At 38.2% G+C, this 16,353-nt stretch overlaps 1 protein-coding gene across 1 annotated transcript in view; it reads right to left on the bottom strand.

Annotated features, from left to right (window-relative positions):
* The window catches only part of CDK19 (cyclin dependent kinase 19), a 136,282-nt gene that overhangs the window by 76,972 nt on the left and 42,957 nt on the right, over positions 1-16,353 (bottom strand). The window contains exon 3 of the mRNA XM_064447463.1: positions 8,880-8,990. Within this exon, the coding sequence (XP_064303533.1) occupies positions 8,880-8,990 (111 nt within the window). The remainder of the gene's footprint in view (positions 1-8,879; positions 8,991-16,353) is intronic.

The following is a 16,353-nucleotide window of genomic DNA, read 5'->3' as shown; positions in this document are numbered from 1 at the left end:
TCAACAGACACGAGATGATCCATAGACCTCAAGACACAACCCCCTAGAAAACCTGACTGAGTTCTACAGCTAAAGGCAGAGCTTGTTTCAAAATCTCCATCAAACTGAAATGCAATCGTGTCAACACAAATGCCTCTCCCTGCTGAAGTAAACTGTTTTTTCCCACACTTTAGCAAAACCCCTCCTTTCTATGCAATCCCTAATCCAACCTTTGAGAATAAAACAGAATTATGTCAATGTGCCAGTAAAAAGTAAAATTACATTTTTAATATTGAAGAGATGGAAGTGTGGATACACATTAAATCTGTGCCCAGATTAAGAGGAACATTCAGATTATATGGCTTCAAGTCTCAGTTTAAACATAAAATAATCTCCACCTTCTCTCTTCAGCAATCAATACCCAAAAAAAGGTGAGATTCTTAAGTGTTAAATGTAAAGCACTTAAAAGGCTGTGGAAGAATATATCAAAATCTAAAGGTGGTATGAAAACTATACATGCATTGTTTGCACAATTTTCAAAAGTAGGAAGCAATGACAGACCCAACTAACCTGAATAACATTTGTTTGCTGTTCCAGAAATAAATCACAGCTTTATAAGCCTACACTTAGGACTCATTTCAGACACCAGAGTTTTAAACACTAAAAAAATTTTGTCAAGGGTATATCGCAAGTAAAATAAAATAAAATCAAAACAAAAGTGGGTAAAAGTACTTCTACAGCAATCACTTACATTTCCAGTTTTGGGAGCGTTACAGCAATCAACATATCATAGTCCTTCAAAAGAAGGGAAAAAAATATGCCTCAACAGCCTCCCTCTAAATGATGCCAGTACACTGCCATCATCAAATATCTTCTTTAGAATGTCATTAACCAAACTGTCTAACAAAAAAATCCATTTCCAATTGACAAGAGGTCAACATTTTAAGTAACAGTGAAAGGAGCTTTAATACTAACTTTTGCTGAAGATAACTTGCTTTAAATACCTAAGCTTTGAAGCACAGAGCAAACAGATTCAGTATCATTTTCTCAGGTTCTGCTGGGGTCTTTCTTGTTCTTCTGGATCTTTCAGACCTAAATATGTCAAAATAACTCTATACGATAACAAAAAATATCAGAATTTAACTACCCTTTCAGTATACTTCTGAAACACCCAGTATTCATGCCACTCTGTTCATATTAATTCTTCACACACTTTATGCTTTTGCACCTTTGTCTCTGTCTTTGAGGTCTGCTCCTATCTGTTGTCTCCTCCAATTCTCACACTTTATGGTACAGCAAATGAGCCCACAAACTACCATCAAATCCCCACAACTCTGGCTGAAGAAGCAAGTTTTGTGACAGGACAAGTATATTCTCAGAACAGACAGCTATCAACAAGGAATGGTGCTGCTCTCTGCAAGAAATCCAGCCATCACTTCAGTGTCAAGACTCCATCCATTATATTTGGAAGGGATAAATCATGCCATGAAGACTTTCTGTAACAATGGCTGATGATAAAAATTGTAACTTGAAAACAATAAAAACCTATGCCAGCCCATTCCCTTCTGCCCCAACAAATCTTACATTCTTGCGTCAGGTAGCGGACTCCTATAGTGGTGGATATGCACAGGACAGAAAAGACTGCACAAAGAATCACCTAGTGGAGCAGGACTGAGTTAAAACAAAAACAGATGACTATAGAAAAATAAAAGAGAACAAACTGCTACACTGAGAAAAGTATTTTCATGTATATAAAAATATTTGCGATCAACTAACATCTGAATTATCCGCATGATTAAGAGCTAAACTGAATCCTAGTGGAAGAGAGAATTGTAACTGATTACACCATATTTGAGGAAGACTTTAAAACTCAGACCTACTAGAAAACATTCAGGTGATTAAGCAAACATTCAGATTTGTTGCACAAACCAGTATGCAACACCTTCACCATTTCATTTAGACATTTTGAATAATGTTCATGTATGCATTAGCTGAAATTAAGTACACTTATTCGTATATTGAGTCAGCTAGTGTCACCAAATTCACATGTAGGAAGAATATTTTCTTCTAGTCATTACCTGATGATTATTTTGGGGTACACACAACTATGCTTATAATCTCTATCCTACATCTTTAAAAATAAAAAAAATATATACATAACAAGTATTTCAGATAATACAAAGCCAGTCTGTCCATTGCAGAAATATTTTTATTATCAACAATAATTTCAAGATTAATTTTACCCCAAATTTCTCAGTGGCATTTGCTGCTAAGCAGTTATTAGAGATGACTGGAATCTAGTATTAATAAACAAACATCCAACCAAACCTAACAAATACCCAGATCATGGATTAACTGATCTTGGACAGTGAATGTATCATTCATAGAATCATACAATGGTTTGGGTTGGAAGGGACCTTTAGAGGTCATCTAGTCCAACCCCCCTGCAGGGAGCAGGGACATCTTCAACTAAATCAGGTTGCTCAGAGATGCATCCAGCCTGACCTTGAACGTCTCTAGGGATGGGGCCTCCACAGCCTCTCTGGGTAACCTGTTCCAGCACTTCACCACCCTCATGATAAAAAATTTCTTTCTTCTATCTATTCTGAATCTACCCTCCTTTAGTTTAAAACCATCACCCCTTGTCCTGTCACAACTCACCTGGCTAAAGAGGTCGCTCCCATCTTTCCTATAGACCCCCTTTAAGTACCAAGAGCCCACAATAAGGTCTCCCCGCAGCCTTCTCTTCTCCAGGCTGAACAACCCCAGCTCTCCCAGCCTGTCCTCACAGCAGAGGGGCTCCAGCCCTCTGATCATTTCTGTGGCCCTCCTCTGGACTCGCTCCAACAGGTCCATGACCCTCCTGTGCTAAGGGCTCCAGAACTGGATACAGACCCCAGGTGGGGTCTCACCAGAACACAGTAGAGGGGGCAGAATCCCTTTCCTCAACCTGCCAGCCTTGTTTCTTTTGATGCAGCCCAGGATACGGTTGGCCTTCTGGGCTGCAAGCGCACATTGTTGGCTCATGTCCAGCTTTTCATCCACCAGTACCCCCAAGTCGTCCTCTGCAGGGCTGCTCTTAATCCCTTCATCCCCAGCCTGTACTGATAATGTGGGTTGCCCCAACCCAGGTGCACGACCTTGCACTTGGCCTTATTGAACCTCATGAGGTTCTCACAGGCCCACCTCTCCAGCTTGTCCAGGTCTCTCTGGATGGCATCCTGTTCTGCCGGCGTGTCAACTGCACCACTCAGCTTGGTGTCATCTGCAAACTTGCTGAGGGTGAACTCGATCCCACTGTCTATGTCATTGATGAGGACATTAAATAGTACTGGTCCCAGTACAAACCCTTGAGGGACACCGCTTTTCGTATTCAATATTACCATAGAATCATAGAATCATTAAGGTTAGAAAAGACCCTTAAGATCATCAAGTCCAAACGTTAACCTATCACTGCCAAGTCCACCACTAAACCATATCCTCAAGTACCACGTCTACCCTTCTTTTAAATACCTCCAGGGATGGAGACTCAACCACCTCCCTGGGCAGCCTGTTCCAATGTTTGACAACCCTTCCGGTGAGGAATTTTTTCCTAATGTCCAACCTAAACTTCCCCTGGCACAGCTTGAGGCCATTTCCTCTCGTCCTATCGCTTGTTACTAGGGTGAAGAGACCGACCCCTGCCTCGCTACAACCTCCTTTCAGGTAGTTGTAGAGAGCAATGAGGTGTCCCCTCAGCCTACTCTTCTCCAGACTAAACAACCCCAGCTCCCTCAGCTGCTCCTCGTAAAACTTTCTCTCTAGACCCTTCACCAGCTTCATCACCCTTCTCTGGACATGCTCCAGCACCTCAATGTCCTTCTTGTAGTGAGGGGCCCAAAACTGAACACAGTACTCGAGGTGTGGCCTCACCAGTGCCGAGTACAGGGGCACTATCACCTCCACACTCCTGCTGGCCACACTATTCCTGATACAAGCCAGGATGCCATCGGCCTTCTTGGCCACCTGAGCACACTGCTGGCTTATGTTCAGTCGGCTGCCAACCAACACCCCCAGGTCCTTTTCCTCCAGGCAGCTTTCCAGCCACTCCTCCCCAAGCCTGTAGCATTGCATGGAGTTGTTGTGAGCCAAGTACAAGAGTCGGCACTTGGCCTTGTTGAATCTCATACTGTTGGCTCTGGCCCAACGATCCAGCCTGTCCGGGTCCCTCTGTAGGGCCTTCCTGCCCTCCAGCAGATCAACACTTCCACCCAGCTTGGTGTCATCTGCAAACTTACTGAGGGTGCACTCAATCCCCTCATCCAGATCATCAGTGAAGATATTGAACAGGACCAGTCCCAGCACTGAGCCCTGGGGAACACCACTCGTGACTGGCCACCAACTGGATTTGACTCCATTCACCACCACTCTCTGGGCTTGGCCATCCAGCCAGTGTTTAACCCAGTGCAGAGTGCGCTTGTCCAAGCCGTGAGCACCCAGCTTCTCCAGGAGAATGCTGTGGGAGACAGTGTCAAAGGCCTTACTAAAGTCCAAGTAGACAGCGTCCACAGCCTTCGCGTCATCCACTAAGCGGGTCACCTTATCATAGAAGGAGATCAGGTTAGTGAGGCAGGACCTCCCTTTCATAAACCCATGCTGGCTGAGCCCGATCCCCTGGTTGTCCTGCATGTGCCACATAATGGCATTCAAGATGCCATTCATGTCACGTTCAACAGTGACATAAAAATGTCACTGTTTTTCAGAATGAGATAAAAACAAAGATTCAGAAGCTTCTGATTTAAGTTACAACATAGATTTCCAGAAAAAGGCATCTTAAAGCTTTGAGGTTACACACACATTAAGTGAGTCTGAGAATTAAATCTGTACCATAGCTAGAAAAGCAGAAACCTTATCAATTTAGAATATTTTTTAAAAATTAGTTATAAAAGTGTTGCTTTGAATCAAAAATCCTATTTAACAATACAGCGACTACGGAACTGAAGACATTGAACATGTACTTATCTGCAGTACTAAAATCAGAAATGTGTGCTTTAAAAAGATTTCCAATACTAAAAAGCTGATGCTGTAGAAGTATAGGAGAGTAGCTGGAAGCAAAAGAAAAGCTTTAAGTACTTTAAGCCATTGAAGAGGTTATAGTAACTACACTGACAACAAATAGAATTAACCTCCAGAGCAGATCTCATTTTTTGTATCAAACTCTTCTTGAAGTCCAATTAAGTAATCATCATGCATTTAGTGTATTTAATATAAATTTGAATCATATCTTAAAGTGCATGAGGTTTACATAGTGAGTTCTGCACAGCAGTGCACATCTAAAGACTAAGGTAAAATAAGAACATATATGAGATTTGATTAAGAAAATAAGCTATTCTTTATTAACGAAACAGAAAAAATTCATGCATTTGAAACACTTTTTTTCCAAGGTCAAAAATTAACATAGCAGAAAAATACACGTATCAGTTGAAGGAATTACTTTTTCTTGGAAAGATTTCACCCACACATAGTTTGTAAGACTATGAAGTTTTAACTGTCTACTAGAAAAGGTAACTTAAAAATCGTATCAGTTCCACTTGTGGACTTAAGATTAACTCAGCTATGTGTTAAATTACATTTTTTTTTAATCTCAACATAAATTAATCAAGGCAGAAAACCTGGATACAGTTCAGATTAAAAGCATCCAAGACCTTATGAGCAGACACGGAAAAAGGAATGCCTCTCACAAGAGAAGGAACAGGAGATGGTTGGTTCTGTGGCTATGAACATACAAAGCTGAACATTTCAGACAATTGGAATATAAAGGTGTGAGACTGAAGCAAGTTACCAGGAATTAAGAAAGGATGTGGCTTGTAAAGTATGAGATATTCAATGGAATCTGTGGACGTACATATTTTTAACCTTGTGTCAGATGCTCCTTTTTTACAGTGAGGTACAAGCTAAGGAATCTTGCATTTACTTCACAGCATGAGCATATATAAGCAGTGGTAACAGTGTAGACGTAAACACTATAAATTAACACATGTGGCACATCCAACAGCCTAAGAGCTTTACCAGTTGACAGAGACTAATAGCTGAGGAAGATGATACAGAAATCATTTGTGGATTACACTAAGATTTCTGGTGATTAAAGCAAACGAGTTATAAATCAATTGGTCAAAAGAACTGCTATGTTCTTAGACATTCTTTATTGTAATCTCATGAATGGCTTTGCATTGTTTTGTATAATGTAACTTCAGAGGTGATGAAGGAAAAATCTTTGATAGGCTTAGCTATTAAACAGTGAGTACGTCTGTAGGCAAGGTCAACATAATACGTCTTCATCAATACCTGTGAAAAGTAGTTCAAATTAGCATAGCTTTCTTCATCCCTTGGTAATGGCATCAACAGAAGTCATAGCAAATTATAAAGTATGCTGCTATCTACACTCAAATTACAGATTTGAGCAGTCTAATCCTTGGGAATTAAATGCAAAGTAAAAAAAAAAGTTCTTGCTCACCACAAAAGAACTTTTTAATAAGCTTAATTGGCACCATCACTTTTGCTCATTAGAACGGGACAATTTTTTTCAGTATTACAAAATGAACAAAATAAGATAGCATCTAGTATGGTTTATTCATCTCTTGCCAAATGTTTCCAGTACAGAAGACAAAAATTTAATGATTTTAATTAATCTGATGTTTGCAAGTGATGAGCATTTACTCTCCTCACTGAGCCAGCAGGAGTTACTAAAGCTGGGCAGCTTTGAACAGAAAGACGATTCCCATACCTACAGACAAATTTTGGTAAGTAACTCTAAGCTACCTATATTTGAAACTAACAGCCTCTGGGAATCTACATCTCTCTAGTGCCAGCACATCTACAGTTCCAAAACTTAAATCCTTCTAAACTGATATCTACAATGAATAGACTTATTTTGTTTTTACGTAGTGCTGGGGGAGCACATGGTGCTAAGCAACAACAAAACGTGCCAGTCCCTTGCTACTAATTCTACAGCTGAAAGGGCACAAGCTGTAAAGCACAGGAAATGCAAAACACAACACAACACAGACAGAATGACAAGTGGTTGTTATTACTGAAATGCGTTACAAAGTAAGTGGATTTTCAGGAGCTTTTTGAAGGAGGATAGTGAAGGAACTTTACGTACGTTAATTGGGAGGCTGTTCCATGTGTAGGAGGCAGCGTGGAAAAAGACACAAAGTTGGGAGTGAGCAAAAGAGACAAAAGGGGAATTAAGAGCGATGCTTGGGAAGTGCTGACGGTAAAGGAAATGAAGACCAAGGTTAAGCCAGAACCAAGAGTGCCTTGAGCACGGCTAACTTTATGCAAGGGAGGAAAAAGAATTCCTGGCAAAGGCTTAAGAAGCAAGGAAACATGGGCAGTTATACAGGAAAGGAGAAATGATTTGTGTAGCATGTCCCATAGGAGAAAAAAAAAAAAGTAAGAGAATTAGGAAGTGGGAGACCAGTTCACATCAAATAACTAGTGTAACAAACATTTCAGTCTCAAATAATAGAAAAGAATTAACTTCACTGAGATTATAACCAATACCCAGCCAGATGTGAGGAGTGGTAAGAACAGACTGCAGTGATTCTTTATCTACAGCTGTTAAATCACATGAAAAATCACCATGTAGTGTAAAAACCACATGCCCAAAATAAATTCAAATGGAAAAGGTTAGACAAAAGGTGTTTTAAACATGCCATTCAATGTAGCGGTAAAATGTGTTTGTTATGGTTGTTCTATAAAATGAGTAAACTCACTTGATGCACAAATAAATTCTGTCCATACAGGGTTTTAGCTGCTGCATTCCTATTCATCATCACTGTCACCAGTTATGAGAAATACAGACTCAGTGTACACTGAACTTTGATAAAGAAAACTTTTAAAATACAAAGCTGCTAACCCATTTGAGAAACCATATTCATTATTTTTTAAGCATATGAAAGGGAATGAAATACCATGACTTTACTTGTTCTGAGCATGGTCTAAGTTTACTTTCCTCCTAAATTACAATTTTGTGTCTTGAGAGCTAAGTACAAAAAAATTGAGCAACTTGTCACTAACGTTAGTAACAGCAACTTCGAGATTACTGAAGCCTTAAAAAGTAATATTGAAATTAATATTACCACTTCCTCTCCTTGCCGGTATTTTCAAAAGGAATTACAAATATTGATTACTCTTACTAAGCGTTTGATATCTTCTGGGTTTAAATACAAATCCAGGCCAAGAAACTCACATCTTATCAATAGGTTTGGAGCTTGAATATTTGTCTGAGTTCAATGATGTCACTGATGTCCACCTCTACAACAGATTAAATCAAATCATATAATATTTTGCTGGAAACCTAGACACAGACATCTACGTCTCTACTCCTCTTCCACATAGTGATAGTCCATCAGTAGGCCCAATTCGCAGTCCTTACTTTTTTTTTCTTATTGCCTTTCCATTCATACTGTCAGAAATTCACTGTTTAGAATTAGGTGATTGAATGTTGGTCACTTCCACTATACCTCAGTGAAAGGATTCAGTAAAGCAGTCCCTCTCCTTTCTTTTTTGGGGGGTGAGGGGGGTGAGGGTAAAACTGCAGGGGAAAAAAATTACTAAATACATTTCCAAACTCTATTTTAGAAGGTATCAAATTAGGAATGCTTTCTTTAACTCCAGGAAAAGTTTAACTTGCAGGAAAATTCTTTTAGCTTCAAAATGAAATCTGACTTTAAAAAAATTCTACATAGCCTTTTGCAGGTTTTAAAGTGTACAAAGAACAGGATGTCAGTTAGACCCTTAATTACAGAGCAAGAAATTTATGCATCTTTGCGCTGCATGAAGGTATGCCACACACACTTCTGTTTGAGCAAGCTCATATTACACTAGCTTAAACACTCAGGAAAATCTGTACTTACCCACAAATCATGTTCAGCATAATCAAACAGCAGCCAAACCTTTCTGTCACTGTGAGAAAGGAAAACCTTCTGCAACGCAATCACATTAGGGTGCTTCAACTCTCGTAAAAGCTGCAGAGAAACAGAGAAGCTCTTGTTACCTCTGTGCTTGTTAAGGAAAGCAAACAACAGAAAAACCAAAACAGGTCTTAGCAAACAAGTAATCCTAAAACAGGCTCTAGGAGAAAAGATGCCACTGATTCAACACATTACCTTCAAAATGTCAAAAATCAGGATATACACAGCCTCCATGGCACAGGCTGCTGTTCTACAAGCACAGCCGATCATCACTAGCTACCTTTCTGTCTGTCCCATGCTCAGCACACAGCTGCCCATCCTACCTATTCATCCCACTCACCCTCAGCTTCCATCTTAAAGGATGTTATTGCACACAAATGTAACTGTACTCAAAGGTGAACATCAGAATTTAAGGAAGCCAGAATGAAGCTTGTGCAGCTGGTCCAATTCTTTGTGGACAACAGAGTTCATCACCACATAATTATCGTACTACCAATAGTTTTCTTTTGCATTGTATTCCTGCCTTGCTTGCCTGGAAATCCATGGGGTTGTTCATCTCAGAACATAAGGGTGTTTTCAAAGAAAAGTTTACCAAAACCATTTTTCTAATGGTTGTTTCGACTACTATCCTGTACTCCAGAAATAAACCCAAGCTTATTTACTGCTTTCCAGAAAGAAAACTAGGTCTCATGTCCAATTAAGACAGCACATTAAAGCAGGCACCACTGCTGAAGTCACCCTTCAGCCAGCTTACAGCTTAAATCAGTCCTCAGTAGGAGCTGAAAAGCAGTACTCCCAAAAATATAATTTCCAAGGAATCACTTCTCCCCCCCCCCAATCCACACTGCACTCACAGAATGATTGGTCACTTCTGTTTTATCTGAAAATTGCTTGCATCTGCAACACTAGTATATAAATTACCAAGAATCAATTTATAATGGCGAAATAGTACATTGGAGTAGTTTCCAAGGCACATTTGAGAGAAATTTATCTTCCTTTTTTTTCACCTTACAGAAAAAGACTCGAAATGTTTTGGGTTTTTTGTGGTTTTTGGTTTATGGGGTTTTGTTGGTTGGTTGGTTGGTTGGGTTTTTTTTGGGGGGGGGGGGGGGGGGATAAGTAGGATGATTAATTTTGAATTATATTATCCTTTGGCTATACAGATATCTGAAGACAATAAATCTTCTAAAGAATATTATAACTGCTTATATCTATTCCAGTTTTCCAGCAAATGAAATAATTTAAATGTATTTTCTACCATGCAGAAAGTGTTTCCTTCTTTTTGTTTCTTCCTCTCCCTAACACTAAGCATTTCTAGCTGTAAAAGAAATTCCTCCTTAATGAACTGATCAGCAGTCATGCCCAGGTATCACTTATGAGACACAGTAAAAATAATTTTGTCACCTAACACATAGTAACAACTTGCAGAATTATAAAGTAACAAAACCATAGAGATTAAAGTTGTCTTCCACATGCATCAAGACATGTTGCTGTATACCTTGTCTTTAGTAATATTAAAAAACTGTCTTCCAGTAAGGATTCAATGTGATGCCTCTGCCTTTTCTTTCTTTATTTTTAATAAAGAGTTATTTTCATTTCAGGATAATTTTTAAACTAGGGGGAGGAAAAAATTATAATAGGCACATTATTTTTTTAATTGCCATTAGATTTTTCTTAAACTGTTGGCAACAATAGCAATATAAAATAATTTCAAATTGTTCAAAAAGAAAAAAAAAGGCGGCATTCTTTCAAAATAAGTAGAACTTTGGAGTAAGAAACAGCCAAAGAGTATATAGTTCCATATCAACTTTATGAATTATATGCTCGCGTATAATAAACAAGTTAATAGAAATATTATGTAGAGCATAAGAATAAGAAGAATGCCTGAGGTGGTGTGCATTAACAGAAAGGTGCAAATGAGACATGAATGTGTATGTTCTGCAGCTCTCAAACACCACTGCTCACACCAGTCCACAAAAAGAAACTGTATGTAGCAGTGGTCACCATCTATCAGAACAGCCTGATTAATAAATGAATCCTGAAACCTCTCCTTTTCATGGAAGTAATGAAAAAGGATGCTTCCATATAAAAGAAAGTGCTAAATTTCTTATCCAAAACAACAGTGACATACACTCATTTACAATGTGTAAGTTATTTCCAACACATTTTTATCCTCTTTTGATTCAACTTCGATGACTCAACGAACACTCTTATCCAAACCCAGCATTTTTCACATGACACAATCGAACCTTTACTGGTATGATCTTAAAGACTGATATTTGTAAAAACTATGAGAACATGAGGAATAAATCATTATGTTAGTTTTACACTACACATGTTGGGTTTCTAACAGAGAATGTCTGTATCTGAGCTAAAGAATAGAACACTAAGGCCAGTCTGCAAAAAAGCTCTGACACTGTATTTTTCAGCTAGCAGATGACCGTTCATAGTTGCAGCCATAGATGGCAAGAGCTCCCACCAAAATGACAGAAGTTTGCTTACGCAGGTTACAGACCCACTCTACCCACCTGCTTCTCAAGCCTTTTCTGCTCTGAAAACCTAGCAATTTTTCTAAACCATATAAATTAGCATGTTAAAATCAATAAGGTTAAAGGTTTAAAGTTGTGGTCTAGAGAGGTTCCCAATACCTTAATTATAGGGTCTACAGAAGCCTTATAACATTGTATTTTTTTCTCTCAAGAGGAGCAGTTACAAAGCAAAACGTTTCAGAAATGTGAATACTTACCAAAACACATCTTAATATAACAGTTATATTTAAGAGGACATCAATAATTTATACAGAACATTTAAGGACTTGATTCCCTGACTTAAACTCATTCTGCATGTGTATTAGACACCAACCAGTACCAAAAACTATACTGAAGACTTGTCAAATTATCTTGTTCCATCTAACAGCATATAACAGAACATACTGGGATGTTATTATTAAGAATATTTAAACAAGCTTTTGTCATCTATTCTGTACTCCGAAAGGTGAATAAATTTGTTAATTAAGGAGGAAGACAACTCCATTTTTGTGTTATTCTCATTTGTCTATTTTAAGTGACTGCTTTGCAACTACCACGGATAGTAATTTTGGAATCACTTTTGTAGTTTTAGCAAATAACAGATCTTTATCCTTCTTTCTTCTGTGGAGCTACAACCCTGACATAGCAGCAGGATGTAAGGAACTGCATGTAAAATAGAAAGTTTCAAGTGGAAAGAAGTGACACACGTGCAAACAAGAACAGCTTTAAAGGCCTTCTTGCATTCTGGCCGTCAAGACTACCAACGTGCAGCAGCCAGAGCTTCAGCAGCAGGAGCCAGACCAAGGAAGCATCAGCTCTCGAGTCCAACACACTGGTTCAAGAATGGGAGCTCTGCTCTAGCTACACTGGGCTTGCAACAGTGCTAGACACCAATTAGAAGAGATCAAAAACTATAGCTTAGGGTACAAGTGGCTAGCTTGAGTCATGAACAGAAATGTTGGTCAGATTTATGTCTAAAAGTAGTCTCCTCTGGAGATGGACCACAGCAGAAGAGAGGGTGACCACAGGGACCAAACCGATGCTACTCACAGGCAGAAAAAGAGAAGAGATGAGGAAAGTGATTCAAAAAGTACTGGAAAGGCATGATCAGAAAGGAATATAGGGCAGAACCAAATACACAGCTATTGAAATCAAGATACAGCATATTTCAGACAACTGTTTCAAAGACAAGTATTGATCTAAGATTAGCTAAAAAGAAATCAGAGGCTTTGGAAACAATATTTTCATTAAAGCACACAGGTGGAAACCAATAATGTGAAAATACAGGGACATATTTAAAGCTACTTGCACCACAGTTATATCAACTACCTACCCTAACGACTTTTTATGTTTGACTAGAATTTTGTCAATATTTAACTTCTATGCCAACCACCTAACTATACTGTCATTAATTTTTGTCTAAATGGCTTCAAAATTATGTATTTTGAAGGATAAAAGGATACCAAGGGTAGTATCTAGTTCTTCAGCTAACCCTAATCTTGAAAACAAAGTCTTATCTCATGATAGATCTGCCACTTTGGCTTTTCTGGCAGCTTCTGCTATAAAGGACTGGGGGCTCCTACTGCCTTTCTGCAGGCCGAGAACGAACCTGACTTCCAATTCTTTGAATAAGGGAACAGAACTCATTTTTAAATATATTGTCCAAATAGGAGAATAGGGCAGAAGGGGAAAAAGAGAAAGAGTCATAAGACTACATTTAGGTAAGACGTTAGCCTAATCTAATGGCTCACCTTGCAGTTTCACCCTCGCACTACTCACTTAAACTGTCACATACCTCATACATCTAACAGTTAAGTCTTGCACCTTTTTCTGAAATGGTTTTATGTCCGTTCATCACCATAAACACACTTCACAAATGTGCATTTTAGCCGTACCTAGAATCCCAAGGACAACTTCAAAGACACAGTAAATGACTGTCTACAGCTTTTCTGCACCACTTTAAACATACAAAATGGATGAATGAAACGTAATACCAACACTATTTTTCTAAGATGTTGTGCAGAAGTAGATCAGTTTAGAGACTTGGTTAATTCAAGTCTAAAGCTAGAAAGAAGAAATTAATATACTGTCCTAGTAATTGAAAGATCCCAGTGTACCTGACAATATTTTACTGCAAGATAACCTAAGATAAAAAGGATCTGCAACTGCTAGAATTTATTACTAAGTGAATATAGCATCATATTCTAATAGTACTTTAGCTTATTGTTCCTCTAAAATTTAAGTTCCATCATACCCAACTTGCAATAAAATGCTAATAAAAGCCTGTCTCTCAGGTGAGTTACAGCACATTTCTTTCTTGGTAATGGCATACAAAGCAGTTTAGGCAGAAAGTCATTGAGAAGGACGTCATTCTGAATTGTCAACAGCTATGCAACTTTGACTCTCCTGTACAACGGCTTTCTTGCAAACATATTATATTTTTTTTAAAATTATTCTTCTGGTTAAGAGAATTGTACACGCACCTTTGCTCATCACAGCTCTTACTTGATGCCACGGTCTCAAAATTTTAAAATGCTGCATTTGGATAGCCCAAATAGCATGAAACAACTTGTAGGATTCCAGGCAGCTTCACAGTATATACACAATTGCTAGTAATTTCTTCTTCTGTCTGGACACTGAGCATTTCCCTCACAAATGAATGTCTCTTACAGCAGAGGATGGGTGGAAGTCATGATGTGAAAGTCTCTGATGCCTGAGAAAAATTTGTCAACGGAATTCATATAGAAGCTTAAAGCATTGGAAAAGTGAAGTGTCAGCAATCAAGCTCAGTTAGATTTTGCATGGCAAGTCAAAATAAACAGAAGAGAGAGTCCAGCCAGAGAAGGAGCACAAGAGAGTGTGCAAGCACAAGAATAAGAAAATAAAAGTGGGATCATATAGTTTAAAGACAAAAATAAAGATCTAAAGTATTTTACCTCAGGTTTTAACAACAGCTACAATACTAAACATGGACAAAAAGAACACACATAAAAGAAATGCCTCCCATTTAAGAGAGTGGAAATTAGCACAAGTCAGATAAAAGCAGAACTCAGAGGTGCCATCATATGGTTAGCAAATATAGCACATATTTTTATAAAGAGGACAAGGAAAGGAGACAAGGCATCTGCACACCTGTTAATCCAAGAATATCATGCAAAGAATAAAAAAAATTTTGAAACCATGAATATAGAGAAAAATATATTAAAACCAAACTACCCTGATTTTCTACACAAGCAGAAGATCTGTGTTGAAATTTCAACTTTGTAAGAGCGTTAAGTACTTTGTCAGATTGGAAAGATGACAACTGGGAGGAACTTAAGATGAGCATTAAACTCCCTAAAAAGGCAGCTGCTGATGGAAAACGTGTCAACGTTAAATAGTTCTATATAATAACTATTTGGAGAGTAATCAAAGAATAGGTGTTGTGATTATTAATAAAACCCATCTTAGCATCAAAATGAGTGAATGAAATTATCTGACTAAATAAAGGTAGCATTCCCAGTGAAGAAAAGAAGCATGATAATATATCATCTTTACAATACTTCATGACTGAATAAACGAAGGGTAACAGAAATAGAATGAAATTAACAGCACAAAATATGAATCCATGCGCTTAGAAACTAACCAAGAATTTCTACTACAGACTGAGAAGTGCAAGTGAGAAAAAGATAGAACTGGATTACTATAAAACAAAGAAAATTAAGAGGGTAAATCTGATACTAGATATACTAGTTGATGTATTTACAGGAGAGGAAGGGATGTGTTGATATCAATACATAAAAAGTTTCTGTGATACATTTTTAAAATACTATATATGGTTTCTTTACCTATGCTCAAACACCTCCCACTCCACACACACACGAAAAAGATTAACTCACCCTGAAAGAGGCCAAGGGTAATCTAAGGAGCAAACAATCTATCCCTCAACAGGGCAGAAAAAGCTTGCTCAATTACGTAACTAATCAAATACTGAAAGGAAATAAGATTGATATCCACTAAAATACAAAGGCGTGAGCGCCAAAGATGAAAGACGTAATTGTGCTAAATGGCAATCGTGGTTCAAGAACAAACAGATACAGCTGATAAATTTACCCTGCAAGATGGTATCTTGTGAACTGGAAGGTTCAGGAATAGCTTTTCAATAGCAGGGAAAACAGTGTATCTCATTTGCAGCTTGATCATTGCTGGCAAAAAAATTATTTTGTTAATTTAATACAACAGTCATACTAGTGATGTCTATGTAGTATGTGCCTTAATAGAGGCCTTCACGAAAGGTGGGTTTGGTGAGGTTTTATTGATCATCTCCAGCAGATGAAAAAGATCATGTACTGATTGATAGCCAATCCTGCAGTAATTTGGTTTAAACTCTTTGAACTTTGCCTACAAATTGTCTGCCACCATATAACGCAAGTGCAACTAGGAAGTCTCTTCCTATTCTGAGGTACAGAAAATTCTGCCCTTTTCCCCCCTAAGAAAAAGACAACTTCTGTGAAACAGAAGGAGACTTACACTGTTACTAATGTAAACAACATGATCAATTATGAAGTCTTTTAGCACATTCAAAAATAGTCAGACAGTACATTCCTCAAGGAAGTAACTCTTGCACAGAAACGCTTTTTCACCATAGGATGATTAATGCTTTCTAGCTACCACCTACAAAAGCAGAGTGAGGACAGAGACTTTCATCTCGCTGTGAGGGAAACCTAAGAAAAATAAGAAAAAGAAAACCCAGGAGGACAAACACTGCTCTCATTACTCACGCTAGTAAGTCTTGCAGTGAATATGCATTTCTGTGTCAGCAATGACAAAACCCATAATCATCCTCAGAAATTTATTATGAGGCCAATCTCATCTAAGAGGTGTTCCTCTCTTTCACGTAGTTTACTCTG

Source organism: Phalacrocorax carbo, chromosome 3 (assembly GCF_963921805.1).
Source record: "Phalacrocorax carbo chromosome 3, bPhaCar2.1, whole genome shotgun sequence".
In the NCBI taxonomy this organism is placed as follows: domain Eukaryota; kingdom Metazoa; phylum Chordata; class Aves; order Suliformes; family Phalacrocoracidae; genus Phalacrocorax; species Phalacrocorax carbo.
This window is presented reverse-complemented; position numbering and strand designations above follow the sequence as displayed.